This window comes from Colletotrichum godetiae (assembly GCF_030913485.1).
Source record: "Colletotrichum godetiae strain CBS 193.32 chromosome Unknown BDP55scaffold_30, whole genome shotgun sequence".
NCBI lineage: Eukaryota > Fungi > Ascomycota > Sordariomycetes > Glomerellales > Glomerellaceae > Colletotrichum > Colletotrichum godetiae.
This window is the reverse complement of record NW_026851278.1, coordinates 50033-66815: the sequence shown is the minus strand read 5'-3', so window position 1 is coordinate 66815 and position 16783 is coordinate 50033. Positions and strand designations below refer to the sequence as shown.

The 16783-nt window shown below is 52.5% G+C and overlaps 3 protein-coding genes across 3 annotated transcripts; 2 read left to right on the top strand and 1 right to left on the bottom strand.

Moving 5' to 3' along the window:
* Positions 1–1304: 1304 nt before the first annotated feature.
* BDP55DRAFT_633808 (nucleotide sugar dehydrogenase) lies at positions 1305–3532 on the bottom strand (the record flags this gene model as incomplete). The annotated part of the gene is made up of 3 exons (XM_060572600.1): positions 1305–2594; positions 2660–3198; positions 3265–3532. 3 exons carry the CDS (start codon positions 3530–3532, stop codon positions 1305–1307), a joined length of 2097 nt encoding a protein of 698 aa, XP_060427524.1.
* A 2049-nt stretch (positions 3533–5581) lies between these two features.
* On the top strand, positions 5582–7147 carry BDP55DRAFT_695253 (glycosyl transferase group 1; the record flags this gene model as incomplete). Its single annotated transcript, XM_060577447.1, has 1 exon — positions 5582–7147. The coding sequence occupies one exon, from the start codon at positions 5582–5584 to the stop codon at positions 7145–7147; it is 1566 nt and encodes a 521-aa protein (XP_060427523.1).
* Positions 7148–11511: 4364 nt separating this feature from the next.
* BDP55DRAFT_556170 (uncharacterized protein) lies at positions 11512–12581 on the top strand (the record flags this gene model as incomplete). The annotated part of the gene is made up of 2 exons (XM_060569561.1): positions 11512–12146; positions 12203–12581. The coding sequence occupies 2 exons, from the start codon at positions 11512–11514 to the stop codon at positions 12579–12581; spliced, it is 1014 nt and encodes a 337-aa protein (XP_060427522.1).
* Between the last annotated feature and the right edge of the window lie 4202 nt (positions 12582–16783).

The following is a 16783-nucleotide window of genomic DNA, read 5'->3' as shown; positions in this document are numbered from 1 at the left end:
GGTTGGACGGAAGAAAAACCAAACACCCTAGTGCTTCCTACCCCGGACCTGACGAAATTGGCCACCCGGCGCGCCGGCAAGCCTATCAAGCTTCAACATGGTGCAGAATACTCTAAAAGAAAGTTGTGGGCCAGAAGGGGGGCAAGACAAGGCACAAAGGGCACGAGGGGTTGTGTGCGTGGGAAAAGGTAAGCTTGGTGAGGAACGCAAGACGGCTTCATACCGAAACGGGCAAAATCTGGGTTCGAACGACTCGTCTTACATGTCTCGGAAACAAAACCATCGCAAGGGAGCAGGTTGGCGACGGGAGGCACAATCCTTACCCACATCCTACCTATCCCTCCCTTCAGATCTTCACTACCCCAGCTGCCCAAGTCCTAGACTCCCGACTGAGACTCGACACTCGTGCGCGCCGGTTGGAGGAGTGCAACGTGAAACGTGAACAGACCGCGCCGACTCGCCAATCGCAATGCATCACGATGGCTGCGGACAAGGTCCATCCCCCGATGCCTTCTATGGAATGGCGACGATGGCGATCAGAAACAGCTCACTATGGTCGAACTTGGAGAGTCAGTCGATGCACGTAGCAGATGGTATCTGAGGCTCTGCCTTGATGACGAGCTCGTTGATGTTTATTTTACTAGTGCCCCGCGAGGTTTTGAAACAGTCCCCGTTTACTTGCACCTATAGCCCGACTCACTCACCTTTATTCAGAAATATCGAAAAAAAAGCTGATGATTAGCAAGAGCAGAGACTACAAAGTAAAGGGTAACAGAGGTTACCATGCAATGCAGCTGATGTTAAGAATCCTGGAGTCTAGAACCTGCAGTAGTCCTCCTGAACTATCCTCAGACGAACTCGCGAGCCGGATGAGTAGTTCCCTTTGGATGGTGAGAAAAAAATATCTCAAGTTTGCAACATGAAACGGCGACTCGAGAATGAGACGAAAAAGAAGAGCACACGCATGGGATGCGCATTGAGGTAAGCGACAGTAAGCTTCTAAAAAGCAGTTGTCTTGGTGCTTGTGGACTTTAATCCGTTCATGTCGGCACTGGATCTGACTTTGCTGTTTGAGCAATTTCATGTCAAAGTCAGCCCAGGTGGTGGGTTCCCAGGTAACGGTGACGGGTGACTCGAGGCTCTTGCAGACTAGACTCACGTACCATTTTCATGATGGCTTCAATCGACCACGGCCTCCTTCACGCCGCTCATTTATCTCGTTGAATATTAAGTAGGATATAGTCTAACATCTTCTAAAGAAATTATAAAGAAGACACTATCCATGCCAATGCCCCGAAGCTAGCTTAATTCTTCCCCCGTCTCCCAACACTCTCAACTCGAACCCCAAGCTTGGCCATCTCATCACCATCAATCACCCCCCTCCCATCAAACACCCATCTCGGAACCTGCATATCTCGCGCCAATCTCTCCCAGTCAACCCTTTCCTTGACCCCCTTGAGCTTTTCCGCCCCCGGCCCGTTGGTGATAGCAGATCCCGAGACCTTGCAATCCTCTTCCTCCGCCAGACAGTCCGGGCAATCTCCCGCGCAAGCAGGCTCAGCAACGTAACGCCCAAGCGGATCATCCAAAGTCGCCGCGCTCTTCTCCCCCTTCCCCAGTGCTAGTCTCACATCCGGCTGCCGAAGCTCCTGACCCACCGCCTCCGCCGTCCGCGATGTCGTGCTTCCGCGGGGAGGAGATGGCGCAGAACCCGGCGTATCCCTGACGCCGAGCTCACTCGTGTTCCGAAACTCGTCAAACTCGGTAGTGATGAGAACCGCGTTACTACCACGACAAGCGTCATACGCGTTCCCATACACAACCAAGGGTCCACCGCCATCTTCCTCCAAAGTTCTCGTCGTCTGCGACCCGCCAAGCTGCCGGATCTCTGCTTGAATCACGAGAGGATTGCAGCACGGATCAAACACCGCAATCTCCCTTGGTCCCTCCTCCAGCAACGCCCGAATGATCTCTAGCGCAGGTGACTCCCTCGTATCCGACGTATCCTTCTTGAAAGCGTACCCGAGGACAGTAATCTTCTTCCCGGCCAGAGTATTGTTCAAACACTTGACCACGCGTCTCGTGAACCTCTCGCGGGCGTACTCGTTCATCTTGACCACTTGCCGCCAGTACTCCCCAACCTCGTCGAGATCAAGCGACTCGGCAAGATACACCAGACTCAAGATATCCTTTTTGAAACAGCTTCCCCCAAACCCAATGCCCGCTTTCAAGAACCGGTCCCCAATGCGTGGGTCCCGGCCCACGGAAGCAGCGACTTCATCTACATCCGCGCCTGTCCGCTCGCAGATTGCGCTGATGGAGTTTATACTGCTTATCCGCTGCGCGAGCATCGCGTTGGCGACTAGCTTCGCAAGCTCAGATGACCATACGTTCGTCGTCAGGATGCGTGATCGAGGGACCCAGGCGGCATATACGCTCGCCAGCGCCTCGGCTGCGCGATGTCCTGAGGGCGTCGTGTCTGCGCCAATGAGGATGCGGTCTGGGTGAAGGAGGTCGTTTACGGCTGTGCCGGCGGCGAGGAATTCCGGGTTGGAGAGGATTTCAAAGTGTACGCCTGGTCGGTGGGCGGCGAGCTGCGGGAGATGCTCAGTTAGCTGCCCTACTCGGGGGTTTCCCTCGAGACGAAGTCTGTACTCACTGTTTCTCGCACGAGCTCCGCGGTCCGGCATGGAACGGTAGACTTCTCGACGATTATGGCGCCTGGCCTCGCGTGCCTGGCCACCTCGGCAGTAACGGCCTCAAAGGCTGCCATGTCCGTCGCGCTACCGGCGCCGTGACCCCGCGTCTTGGTCGGCGTGTTGACTGCGATGAGAATCACTTCCGCTTCTGAGATGCACCTCGAGACTTCTGTTGAGAAGAAGAGGTTCGACTGCCTGAACGGGACCGTGTTGCTGCTGCTGCTGCTGTTTCTGCCGCCCTCGCCACACTGACTTCCGCATTCGGAGGTGACTGATGACAATGACGAAGAAGTCTCGCAGTGGTCCAGTATGGAGGGCTCACTGGGTTGAGAATATGCATTGGCGCCGTCCCTTGCGACTCTGACAATGTCTCGTAGGCCCGGCTCGTAGATGGGAGGATGCTTCGAGTTCCACCTCCTAATTCGGCGCTCATCTCTATCCACGATCGTGACTAGGATGTGAGGGTTTTTGAAGGCGATGACCGCCGCCGTGGGCCCTCCTAAAATGAAAGGTTAGCTTCCTGGTCCCAGGCAATCAATGCGTGAGTCTCTAGAGTGCAACCTACCCACGTAACCAGCGCCTACGCAGCAGATTTTGCGAACAGTACTTCTGCCACTGTTGCGACCAGAGCATACCACATCTTCTGGCTTCATGTCAAGCTCGGGAAAGATTTCCTCGACCGCATCCTCGCCATCAAAGACCAGCCGGCTCGCTGCTTTGACAACAGGACTGAAAGTGCAACTCCCCTCAGGTGTCGTAGGAACTGTTGACACCGCTCTCTCGTCCACATCCTCATCCCCAAGGGTGGCAATGATATCATAAGCACCCGACATTATCGCGACCCTGATGGAAGTACCCCAATACCTTCCTGATTTCTTATTCCGGCTATCAAGGGTTCACTGCGTATATACCCCCAGTAACTTCACCACGAATGCGCGATAACCAAACATGTGCTAGCTGACTGGCTGATGGATTTCGTCCGATGGGGGGAAAGGCGTTCGTTTCACTATCGTCGATTAGGCATGGTTCAGCAAACGGTGGCGGCCGTGCGGAAACGAACGGTTTATTGTAGATCTGGCGTGGCTTTCAGGGCGCGGCACCGAATTAGCAACGCACGCCTGTTTATCAGCTTCAAGAGCTTGACGCGCGTCAGTTGAGGTAAATGGTAAGTGAGGAGACGCGGCGTGGCGGTCAATATGCCGTATTCCGAGAGGATGTGATGTCAGGGAGGATGTAGATGGGGATGGCAGCCAGTGAAGTGGCTTAAATCGCATGTAGATCCGAGGTATAATCGAGCATAAAGAGCTTCAGGTAAAGAGTTCATGCGGTCCGTGAGAGGTTGGCAGCGTCGACATGCCCTTTGTATGGCCAGCAGACCAGATACTGGCTCGTACTATTATTCCGATAGCGGCCGAGCGTATCGTAAGTTACCAATGACTACACGGCCACGACAAGACGACAGCGGGCGCGACCTATCGAAGACTAACGCCCACAAGATCTCCATCACGAACATCACGATGCCACTCCCCTGCCGCGATAACCCCTCCAACTGATAGCACTTCGACACAGCACGGGTGATGGGAAATAGCGAATTGCATCCTCGCAAAGATGCAATCGTGCAGGCAACAGGCCACGATTCGTTTGGCCTGAGCAAGATAGCCTAAGAACCTACATTAGAATGTGTACATCGTGGAACAGAGGTTGTGAACGAACCTCACCCAACCGGAGGGACCACGGGCATCTGGATACAGCCCGCGATTCGCCTTTTCGTCTACCTTTTCCCATATGTATGAATCAGGAACCTATCATGTGGCCAATCTCGTTGGAAGACATTAAGGTAATGCGACTGTGATCTTCTGCGTTGTTTTGAATCTTAGAGAAAATTGTCGCTGTCTCGTTGATTGGTTCTCATCCACCGAAGCGGGAATGTGCCGCGTTCCGGGCTTCTGATTGGCTGTTGACCTGATGTCTCGCGATCGTGGTTTCTGTATCACTTCAGGTTGTCCGAAAACAGGTGTCCCCAAAGAAGACGAGAAGGTTGAGAACTTGACTTGAGGATGTTTGGGGACAAGTAGACTGGGGTGGATGTTAAACCCTAATTAAGCTCATCGATGCCCTTTACCGAGAACTCGATGATTTCAACATCAACATTTACCAGTTTATAAACTACAGATGCAAATATTAGACTTGCGATTTCAGTCAATACCCGAACCTTTGAGACCATCAAGAGAGTATGGAGATGAAGATCAAGGGTCTCGAGGTCTCAAGGAATGCGGATGGCTTGGTAGTTCCCGTGATACTGTCTCCCCAGTCTCAGCTACGGGCACGAATCGTCAAAGAAGAATGATTCGCGAACAATTCGGTACGCAACCGGAATCGGCTTCTGAACCCTACAGCAGATGCACCCGACAATCTTTAACGAGTTGCCCCGCCCCCACTACGTTTGCGGTCGGCCAGAGAAGCTTGCCATGTGGCCAAGCACGACGCATCGACAGGCTGTCTCGTTCGGACTTCTTCCGCCCCTCCCCGCCACACTTTATCACAGGTATCTACGTGATAGTACACCTAGTGCAATGAGACATCTAGATCACTTGACCTGCATGCTTCTTTGCCAATTCGAACATCGCAGCTATGCGCGAGATAGATATCAGAGGGCCTTGCGCCGCCTTTGGCGCATCCCTCCGGTGCTTGACGAACACTAACATCTTCTCTAGACTGCATCCGCGACTTGAGAGCCTTCAACCCCCACAGAAATTACTGACAGACCACACTCAGCGTCGCTGCAAGACCTTCGAGTTGTTCTTCGGTAAGAAGCAAAATCTCTGATAGGAAGCTGATCCAGGCTGACAGGTCAACTGGTCTAGGTATCGCAGACACTGGCAATGGCGGAACCTCTTCTACCCAAGACCTACGGCACGATGCCACGGTATCCCGCCCACGACAACTCCATTTTTCCATCCTCATTACGCGGGAAGCGCATCTTGCTCTGCACCGAGTCCTTTGGCCCCGTCAACGGCGTCAGCCGGACAACATTGATGCTCGTCGAGCACCTGCGATCCCACGGCGCACTCGTCGCTGTCGTGGCGCCTCATAATCACACCCAGCACAACACCTTTTCTCCCACAACAGAAGATGACAGCCAGGTCGAGGTGCGGCTTCAAGGATACCCGTTACCTTTCAACCCCGAGCTCTCCGTCGTCTACCCAGTGCGGGTATCGGCCCTCTTCGCGAGAACTTTTGGGTCAGATAGCCCGCCCGACCTGATCTACCTCGCGTCGCCGGCATCTCTGGGCTTCCAGGTCATGCTGCAGCTCCGACAGCAGTCAAAGGAGAAACGGGTGCCGGTGATCTGCAACTTTCAGACCGACCTGGCGGGATACTGCGCCATCCTCTTCCCTCACCCGTTCAGCACCATGGCCGTCTTCGCGTTTGCAATGGTCCAGAGCTTTCTGTTCCAGCATGAGTCGGTCAAGACCATCTTCTACCCCTCACGCTTCGTGCGCAAGTACCTCGAGGCGCAAGGGGTCCAGAGCTCCAAGCTAGAAGTGCTGCGACGAGGCGTCAAGACGGAGGTGTTCCGGCCGGAGATGCGCAGCGAGGCATTGAGGAAGCAGATCGCCCCGAACGGAGAGATCATCCTGATATGTGTCTCTAGGGTGGCGGGTGAGAAGGGATTCGAATTCCTCGCCAAGGCAGTAAAGAAACTCGATGCGAGAGGTCTCCGATTCAAGCTCTATATCGTCGGCGGGAACCGTAATGCAGAGGTGGAGAGGGAGGTTCATGAAATGTTTGATCCTTTGAGAGAACAGCGCAAGGTCATCTTCGCCGGCTTCAAGACTGGAGACGACCTGGCAACGGCGTATGCATCGGGCGACATTTTCCTACACTGCTCCGTCACCGAAACATTCGGCTTGGTCGTCCTCGAGTCGATGGCAAGCGGCGTACCGGTGGTCGCCCGAGATGAGGGCGGGCCGAGCGATATCATCGACAATGGCCGCTCGGGATACCTTGTACCGCCCAACGACTTGGAATCATTTGTTGACAAGGTCATGTACCTCTCCAAAGACAGAGACTGTCGAGAGGCAATGGCTGCACAAGCTCGAGCGATGGCATTCGAAGCTACCTGGGAGAAGATTAACAACCAGGTCGCCTGGAGGATGATTGACACGATTGAAGAGCGAGAGCGAGAGAGAGCCCAGGTTACCCATCAACGGGCGTCCATCGCTATGCAAGCCAGCCAGCTTGTGCCAGTATACAGCTGGCTACTGATGAACAATGCCATGCGAGACGTCGTGGTGGGTAGAATAGTGGATGCCAAGCTCGTTGGCGGGTTCGGCGTCGTCATGACTTTCTGGTTCTTCACGGGAATGTATCTGGCGTTTACTGAGGCGGCTCTATGGGCCAAGGGCATGTTGCCACGATATCGGGGTCAGCGAGTGGCAGAATAGTGACACGGACTGATTGGTTGATTTCATCCAAGGGCGTCGGTGCGATGCTCCCAGAGCCGAGACCGGTTCATTGGTGTTTTGTGGCTCAGTATTGGCGTTTGGCGAATGTCGTGGTATTTTGGTACTATTTGCTATGGGGCCACTGGTAGCGAGTAACTCCTTAGTCGTCATTGGCGATGTTTGAAATGTAAATCTTCAAGGTGTCGATTCAACAATGGACCGTCGACGTTGAGATGAACCGGCAACGCTTGCCGCGAGAACCGATTATTCCGACATGGCCGCGTCATTGAAGGCAGATGAGACGGTGGGACACCGGGTTGGCGATTTCATCACCAGTGGAGTGTTCGTACGGATACTGAAGAGATGCCCCTTGTTCCCCATGCCGCTCTCACCTTATTACAACGACTATGAGTTATCGTCAAGGGGAACGGAAGGTGGGCGGGCGTGATAAACCGTGGTCCCGAAACCGGTCGCACCACGAGCGACCGGGAGATGGAGGAAGCGTTTCGGGCTTCAGCCACGGTATGATCCTCAGTAGTTGTGATGGAACACTGTTGCTTTTCCTCGGCGGCCAGGAACCGAACCTTCAAGTATGAGCGTCTAGGTGGGTAGTGACTCCAATAGTTTCGGTATGTTCGCACATACACAGTAGTGAGTGGTCATGGTATGCTGTATCAGTAAAGATATTGACAGATCGCGGGGATGTTTCTGATAGATGCGGCGATCAATTTCGTGCGATTCTTGTCGACTCCCAGGTTCACCGCATCAGATCTCCGTATCCTGAAATTGAACCCAGGGCAGCTTCTCGGTAGATGGGCCGTTGGGCCGGGCAATGTGCCAATAGGATGCGCCTCAGGGGCGATCAAATTGATGAGCAATGGTAGGCTAGGGTTCAGACGAGATGGAAGCCAAGCTTTTGGTGACAGGAGGTTAAAAAGTCGCAGGGGGCAGCGACAAGAGGGTGAAACGCTGTGGTGAGGATGAGGGTCGATGGATGAAGACCAAACTTGCGAGGGGTGGCTGGTGACATTGAGGAGGAGATGTGGCTGGAGAGAGCCACCCACCGCCCATCGCTGTGGCTAGTGATTAATGTGGTTTGTGTGATTCAAATCTAGCTGTGGCGCAGTAAGGGAGGTATCCCCGCGCCCAAAAGAAACTTCGGAACAGCCCGATTTGAGAATGTCAGATAATATTCTTCCGAATCCAATACAATGGAATTCAGTGAATTGCTGCTGGGAGCCTATCTGCAACATGGGCCTCCAATGTCTGCCGCTCAGCCGTGTTGGCCCATTCTTGATTTTCTTGCGCGGCGGTGTCCATCGAATTGGGCGAGGTGCGCAGCGGCGTCTGCATGGATGCCATGGAAGTGCCCAGCGCGCTCGACCTGGTCGTGCTAGACCCACGCGTTTCACCTGAGACAAGGGCCGCTGCCTGCAGTCTGCACTCTGCAGACGCCGCGCGCGGCAATGCAGGCCCTCCGCCATGCGCTCGGTGTGAGTACGAGTACTCCGTAAGGAGTGCCAGTGAGTATCGAGGGCGCTGAAAGAGGTGAATTTTGTGATGATTAACCTATTGTGAGAGCCGGCTTTGGCCCTCTTGGGCTCTTGATGTCCAGGGAGAGGCGTGATGGTGCGGCCATTGTTGGAGCGAATGGCTTGATGGACGCCATATCGGCTCTCTTCGTGGCACCAATGTCCGTCCGCCAATTGTTCGTTGTGGCGGCTCATCCTTGCGATGCGTATCAGTCAGTACCTAGCACAGTCATCGCATCCGACCAACGAGACGCAAAGACCATTCGATCACAACACGTCCCATCCTCTGCTTCTTGAGCACGCAAGGCAACTTGTTGTTGGCATTGGAATACCCGTATTCAGTCGTGTACATCGGATTGTGCAGAGTGCGGCTTCAAAGTCTAAAACCGGTGGCTGCTGTCGCCGATGGGATCCAAGCCCCTAATTACTTCGCACCTACCACTGCTGACTGTGCCTCTCGAATCTTCACTAGGAATCCGGGTGGTGGAGTGGTGGCTGATAAGGAAAAGGTACTTCTGCTGCGGGTGTGGCCAGGCAGGCAAATACAAGTATCGAAACTTCGAGCCCCTGGCCAGACAATCTTCATTCAAGACCCCTGGCGCCTCCCGCCCTGGGCAAGGTAGAACCAATCAGAGGCAGTGTGTGACCCAAAACTGATTCAGCCCCCGACCAGTCCTCGAACGACGCTTGTTCCATCTCCAGTCGATCCGACAATGCCATGGGTTGGGTGCTGGCTCGAGGTAGGGATATGCTCAGCAGATCCAGGCACAAATGGCACATCTGAGCTTCCCCTTCGAGGGTGGTGCTCAAACTTTGAAGCGTAAAAGTTGGAAGAAGGTAGCCCATCGATGGGGATGTGGGAGAGCAACACGTCTCCATCGTCTGGCGGTCAGTCCGTGTACCGTTTTGTCGACTCCATTCTATCCCTTAGTGTGGCCAATGGCTGGTCCACAGTTGATCTGGCCGAGTCCCGTATTTCTCGGGCTGAGCGAAGCGCAGAGAGCAGACTGGCAGGGGGGAAGAAGAAGAAGAAACGAAGCCGAGGTGGTAAGGCGAATGAATCACCTATCCACTGGCACACTGGAAAGGCTCAGCAGAGGCAACAAAAAAAAAAAAAAAAAAAAAAAAAAAAAAGGGAGAGAGAGAGACAAACAGTGGGAAATGGACCTGCCTAGGGAGAAACGGCGGCTGCCAATGGAACGCGACCGAGGGATACGTACTGAATATGTATCCTATCTTAGGGGTATGGCATGGGTCACGTGCATCACGTGCTTCGGTTTGCTTAATCTTTCCCTATAAACCGGTACACTAGACTCAAAGAAGACTAAAGGAAGGTCCCCCCGGCTAACCTTACCTCAACTTACCTCGCAGCCGCCTCCAGTCTTCCCGTCCCTCCACCACCCCAGAAGCCAATCAGAAGCCTCAGATCCAAACTTGGCACCATCCCGCTACAGCCTCGGACCCTCTGCACAGTTCGCCCACATTCCCATCCTCTCCATCTTCTCTACCTACATCCCTCCATCCTCCATTCCTCCATTCCCTCCAGCCCACCTCCGTTATTCAGTTCAACCTCCTTCCCACCCCTCTTCCTCCTGTGTCCCGTTTCCACGTTTCCAGGCCTGCCAGCATCCAACAACCCAGGTCCCTGCGCGCCTCTTGTTGCATTTGCCGTCTCACAAAGTCACAGATCACACACAGTCTCGTCCGTCGTCCACATTCGCAGCCACAACTCTCGTCCCTCCAGTCCATATACCTACACTGGTCGAATTTGCAGTACATTTTTACTAGTTGTACTTCGTACCACCGTATTCTCTGTCTGTACAGTCGGTTGAAGCACGCCTCTGGCCTCAGATCCTCCCCCAGAACCATCGTCATCCTTGTCAGGTTACCACCCCTCCCGACACTCGTCTCCGTCTCTTCCTCGATACACCTTGACACTCACACCCGACAATCACATTCACCTTGCCGCTCTTGACTGCATCCCACCAACTACAGCAAACTCCCCATTTCCACCTCTCGTAAGGATAGAGCCCTCGTCTTCGCGCCCATCGGTCCATCAATCCCATCTCCATCCTACACCACCTACTCCGTACGGACCGTACCCAAGAAAGGCTCAAACCACCCCTCAGCCCTGCTGTGGATCACAACGTGTCAGGCCATTGCTCGTCTTACCAGGCACCACGATGGTCGCTGCATGACACAATTCCTTCCACACGTCTCCTGTTGTCAAAGGCCCAGCCCTGCTGTGCCCTGCCTGTTTATCGACGTTTAATCTCCGTCCTTATTGATTCCTCGCCACCCCATCCCACTCTTACCCTCTTCCTTCCTGGCCTTCTCTCGTTCGTTCTGCGCCATTCCGAGTCGAGTCGACTAGACATCTCGCGACCAACCCGAGTACAGCCAAGCCAGCACTTACCATATCCTTCCCTCTGACGGGCAGGTCCCTTTTTTTTTTCTCCCTTATCCTTTCTCTCCTCTCATCGACTACTCTCTCTCTCTCTCTCTTCCTCTGGATCCGATTCGAATCGACTTGTCTCGCTTCGATCCCGTCGTTAACGAATCTTCGACACGCCAACCAATCAACCAAGCCATTCCGGGCACTCGACGAGGTGGACACGATTTACGCTCTTTCTTTGGCTTCGTCTTATTTCAATTCGCTTCGCTTCGCCGCCGGCCGGGACCCGACTTTGTAATTAGACCTTGGCGACGCCAAACCATCATCAGCAATTCGCTCCACCTTTTCTCTCGGCCCCGAGCCCATTAATACGATAGCCGCCCGATCTCCCCGGCTACAACGCCACCCTCCGCTTTCTCTCAACTTTATCGACGACAATGTTTTGGAAGGCGGTTGTTACTACGGCGGCGCTGGCCTCGCGCGCCTGCGCCGAGATTCGCCCGCTGGCGATGGATTCTGCAATCGAGGTTCGCGCGGTGGACGTATTGGAACGAAGTTACGAAGATGTCGCAAACCGGTACATGGAGAAGCGACAAAGCTCCATGGCGGACGCCGAGTGGGTTTCGAGAGCGACCGAAGTTACCTTGAATAACGACGGCACCATCAACATGACGGCCTGGGAGCAAGAAACGTCAGCAAAATGCACCGACGCCCTTTCACATCTCGACCAGGCCTCGAACCCGTCCGGAACTTGCATCTGCTACAACTTGCCGAGTCTGAACGCCCAGACCGGTGTCTTCGAAGCCGACCTGCGGTTGTTCAAGGTCTCCGAGCCGAACAATGCCTTCGCTGGTATTCCGCCACAGAACATCCAGGTCGGACTTTCATTCAACGGAGCTTCCGTCTCACCAGTCAGCGCCAGCAAAATTGGTAGCTCTACTGCTCGACGGGATGTCAGCTTTGAAGTTCCTTGGACCGGTCTGCAAAAACGTGTCGTTACGCCTCAGGCTTTGCAGACATATTTATTTGTTGGTCAGATTGACCAGACCAGAATGGTGGCACCAATGTCCATGTACGAGCCCCCTCTCTACTGGTGCGGTTGCAGCAATAAAAGCTAACATTTCAAAGGTCACAATTTGAAGCACTCGTTATGCCAACTCTGACGCTAACTGGTGTCAACGCCGCCGGCCAGACCGTCAGCACGAACGTCTCCTCGAACGAAGCCGCCTTTCTCACCGGCGTCTTTTCCAAGGAAATCATCCGATCCGATCTCGCCGTCGCCCAGGCTGCCGTCGACGAAGTTGTGGCCCAACTGAAGAATGGCACCGTCGCTTTCGTTCTCCCTGGCGTTCAATTGATGATCTTCCCCATCGGTCTCATCGTCACTAGCACCTGGCTCCTCATCGGACTGGCATTCTACGGATTCGGCACCTACGAGCGCATCGGCTACGCAGAGAGCTACAGGAGAAGACGGGCTATCGCAGGCGACACAGCCAAGCGTATATAAATCAATGACATCACGCGACCGGATACGAGACAACTTGTTCGGGGCAATCTTTTTTTTGAAAATACGAGGGGCTATCCTACGAGCCGAGAAGGTTCTAGGAGTGGACTACTTGTTCTGCCCGTGGTGGCGGAATCATCAGCATCAAGCAGCAGCGTGACATCTATATCTTTTTTTTTTTTGGCCCACTTCTCTTCATCCTCCGCGTCTCTGAGGAGTCCCCTATCTGTCGTAAATAGTTGGATGTCATTTTTGCTCTCTCTCTTTCCATAGAAAAGAATATCCACAACACAACAGTGAAGGCTGGTTTTGCCTGTTTCTCTCCCGGTCTCTTGTCGGTGCCGTCGTTTTCACGATAACTCGGTGTTGAGCCGGAGTTTGTTCGGTAATGGTACAGCGAAACTTTCTGGAGGGATGTTGTTCGAACCTGCGGCTGTTGTGCGACATGTCACAGTTTGGGGTCCGTTTCAGCTTGGATGTGTCGAGGAATGCGACGTCACGGCGATCCGACGGTGTGGGTGTGGGTAGGGGTTTTTGGGATGACTTCTGCCACACGTGGCTGACCAGGGGCAACTGGTGATGCGCGCCAATCAATTTGTTAACGAATATCATTCTTCATAGAATTCTACATGCCTATGAGCCCATTAGATATGGCGCCTCGAGGATCGAAGATGGTAAATTAGTCATTTGGGGCGGTTGAAAGATCACGCATGATTCACGTGATGATCAGAAGCCCTCGAGCAGATGATGAGAATACAGCCAACACAGTTGAATGTGATCTCGATGTGGTGGGCCGCCAAGGCCGGCGGGAGATACGGTAGATTCGGAGGCGGAGGTCCGTTTTGAAGCCTCGGCGATCAAGTATTCGGCTCCAACGGGGTAGTTGGGCTGGCTGCGGATACACATTAACGAATCCCAGTACTAAGTTATGTATCTTGCCTCTTTGGGGGGCAGCATCCAACTCTGCCGACGAAGAGGCTTAGGTGCGATTGCATGTGCACGTCAACTTCTCACTAAACCTCACATGTGCATGTACTTGTTCAATCAGTTGATTGAACAGCTCCTGAGTGTGGCAAATAGTCATTCACAACGGGCTTGTTGCTAACGGAATTTGAGTTGCTGCTGCCTTAGCTACCATAGCTCCTCATTTGATAGGTGTTGAGGGTATGAGGTCTCTATTCACGTACCCCATACGGGATGATAGACTTCCTACGTTCATCAATGATGGCTCCTCTTGCTATTTCAGGTGAGAAGCCTCGTGAGATGGAGGAAAGCTTGCTTTCTGGGTTTCTGGGGGTGGGGGTTACCTCACATGGTGACAGCAAAGTGGAGAGAAGGTTTCTTGTCAGAGTTTTTATGAAGGTGTCCGACGGAAGGGTGCTGATTTGGAGTTTTAATTCCGGGCAAAGTACATACACACTTTCCGCTGGAGTGCCTTTGATTCGAAATAATCAAAGCCGTTGTTTTCCCGTCGCGCTTGTGTGGTTCGCGAGCGTCGGTGAGCAAGGTTCACGTTTGCTTGATTAATACATGATTTGATAAATCAGGTAGGTCTTTAGGTATCCGTGAGAGTTGAGTAAGAAAAGAACTTTCCATTCTAGTATACATGAACCTCAGTCCGTCTTTGAATCACTTCGGCAAACCCCTCTTAAACAACCAGGTTACCTAGGCCGACTTGGTGAGATAGGTGATGAAAGAAACGTCACCGAGCAAACTTAAATCCTCAATGGATTCGAGGGGGCCTCACTTGTGTACATGTAATTGCTTTTGGCACTGGAAGATGTCAACTGACAAGTTTTGCTCTTTTCCAATCACCGAGTTCAACAGATAGATCAGCTAGGAGGAACCGACAGATTGACAAGATCTTGTGCCCGAGGGACCACGCAAATTTTTCAGTTGTATGTCGGGGTTCCGTGGTGACGCTGGGCGATAGCCTTGCTGGCGTCTTCAGGGAAAGTCACTCGAGGGTCATGTGATACCTCCACGGCGTTGATGGTGTGTGTATATCAAGGCCTCTGTTGATGAATAGGTGGAATAGAGTGGTGGAGAATTGTAAGTGTTGATACATGTAGCTTCAGCCACCGAGCCTTGTCAAGTCTCATGGACATTGGGTTCATGGCGGCTTTCCCGATATCGCCACGAGTCTCATTTCGCCATGTCTCTATGATATCTCCAATCTTTTCTCACTTCCATGCTTGAATATGGTAGCATGAAAGTGACGGCGAACATCCTATACCCCAAGACATGTTGCAGCTGCTCCAGCCTTGAGCCTTGTAAGAGAACAGGCGCTTAGCTATCTCGAGCAAGACATTTGATCGCAGGAAATGCACTCCCACAACTTCAGATTCTGACTTCAGTCTAAGCCCTCGTGTATATCAATCTCGGATAGGTTGTGCTTGCGCATTCTCGCCATCAGATAGCTAGACCGTTGCTGTCGTGTCTGCATACTATTCCCTAGGTAGTCTCTACACTCACTACGGAGACCGAGGACCGCAGACGGTTGTCAACACTGATCACATTGATGTTTATTCCTTCTCACAGACGATGCGATCTATCCAGTGACCTTGTGCATACATCTGACACCTCCAACCTATCATTCAAACTTCAATCGCCTTCCGTGGTTACCTCGTGCCAGATTTTCTCTCTGCTGAACTCCTCATATTGAGCATTGTAGAAGTCGCCACTTATCACTAGCTCTCTTACAGTCTTGAAATCTTATCTTTCACCAAATTGTCATCAAAGGGCATTCGTGTCCCTCCCTTTCTATCGGGAGAGGTGGCAAATTTGGAACTACTTACAGCGGAAAGTTCTTTTCCCCCTTTATCTCAGTCCACATGATCTGTTGCCACGACTATTGGTCGAGCCCACGCAGGGTTGGATGGGAGAACAGCTCATGGCGAAACATCTTTACTTGGGAGGTGGGATGCCAAGCTGGAGAAGGAGCTACATCGTTCTCCTGATTCATAACTTCTTAAGAGCATGATTTGCATACTAGGACTGCGGCTCGTGCCGCTTGCGAGGTTCCAGTCCCAAATCTGCGGCGAATGGAACTGCTCCTTACCCAACACTAGGTATTCTGAATACTCAATGCTTCGTGAGATTTGAGAATAACTCGCATTGTGTGAAACTGCGCTTCTCTATATGGGTGATAAGAAGACAACAAGATTGTGCTCATTTGACCATGGACACATTCGTGTTGGCCAACTTCAAACCTTACCTAAGATCATCAACTCTGCATCGTCGTGATATTATAGTGCTCCTGGTTACTTCCATTTAGCAGATAGCTGAAGCAGACTAAGCGGGTATCTTCAAATCTACTTGTTAGGTCTCGAAGTGATTGCTTTCTCTTTTCTCGCTGGGTCCATTGACAGTATGCTTCAGGACACATCCATAAAGCCATTTGCCTAGTGTATGCCTGTCCAGGTGAGAATGGTCTTGTAACCTTTTGAAGTAAGGTGTCTTCAATCCTAGCCGAGTTCAACTCCAGAGCACTCGTAAATCTCCCATTACCAACGGACTGATGCATCACAGCCAGAACCTCGTGCCCTCGTCTAGGAATGCGTGATTCTCACAGAAGCTGCATACGAGACCATACGAGGCAAAAGAATATCGCTTGCCTTGATCAGTCCATGTCGAATCACATGTTGTTCTAGTTCCTCTCCCTCCCTCTCTTGCTCGCTCTTAGGGGCCTCGGTCATTGATGATTGTCGTGATCAGAAGTCAATGCCATGGATGCAGTGAGATGCCGATGATCGGATGTCGATGCAGCAGCACTGTGTTTGAAGACGAATAGTCCGAATCATGTGAAGAAACAGCTTGAGCACTTGGAGTCATGTGCTACGCAGAACATGATGTGAGGTATGGAGGGCTTGATCTCTTCATGGAGACAAGTAGTAGCATCGACATAACTCAACTTTGAATGTCATGTTGACAATGTCATGTTGACTTTGATCATCGGATGCATGCAAGAGATAACTGTTCACGAGTCTTGCAAGTTCTCTGAAAACGTCGACTTTCCGATGAAACTACTACTGTTCTCCCTCTACAGACGAGGACCAGTAAACTCGCCTGATCGCGGAAGCAGACGACTTCTAGCTTAGATATATGGCAGTGATCGAATTAGATCTCCTGTTCAAGACACGAGGAGCTTCACAGACATGTGACTTGACCAATGCAACTCCTGAGGTCCAGCCCATCCGCCCGTC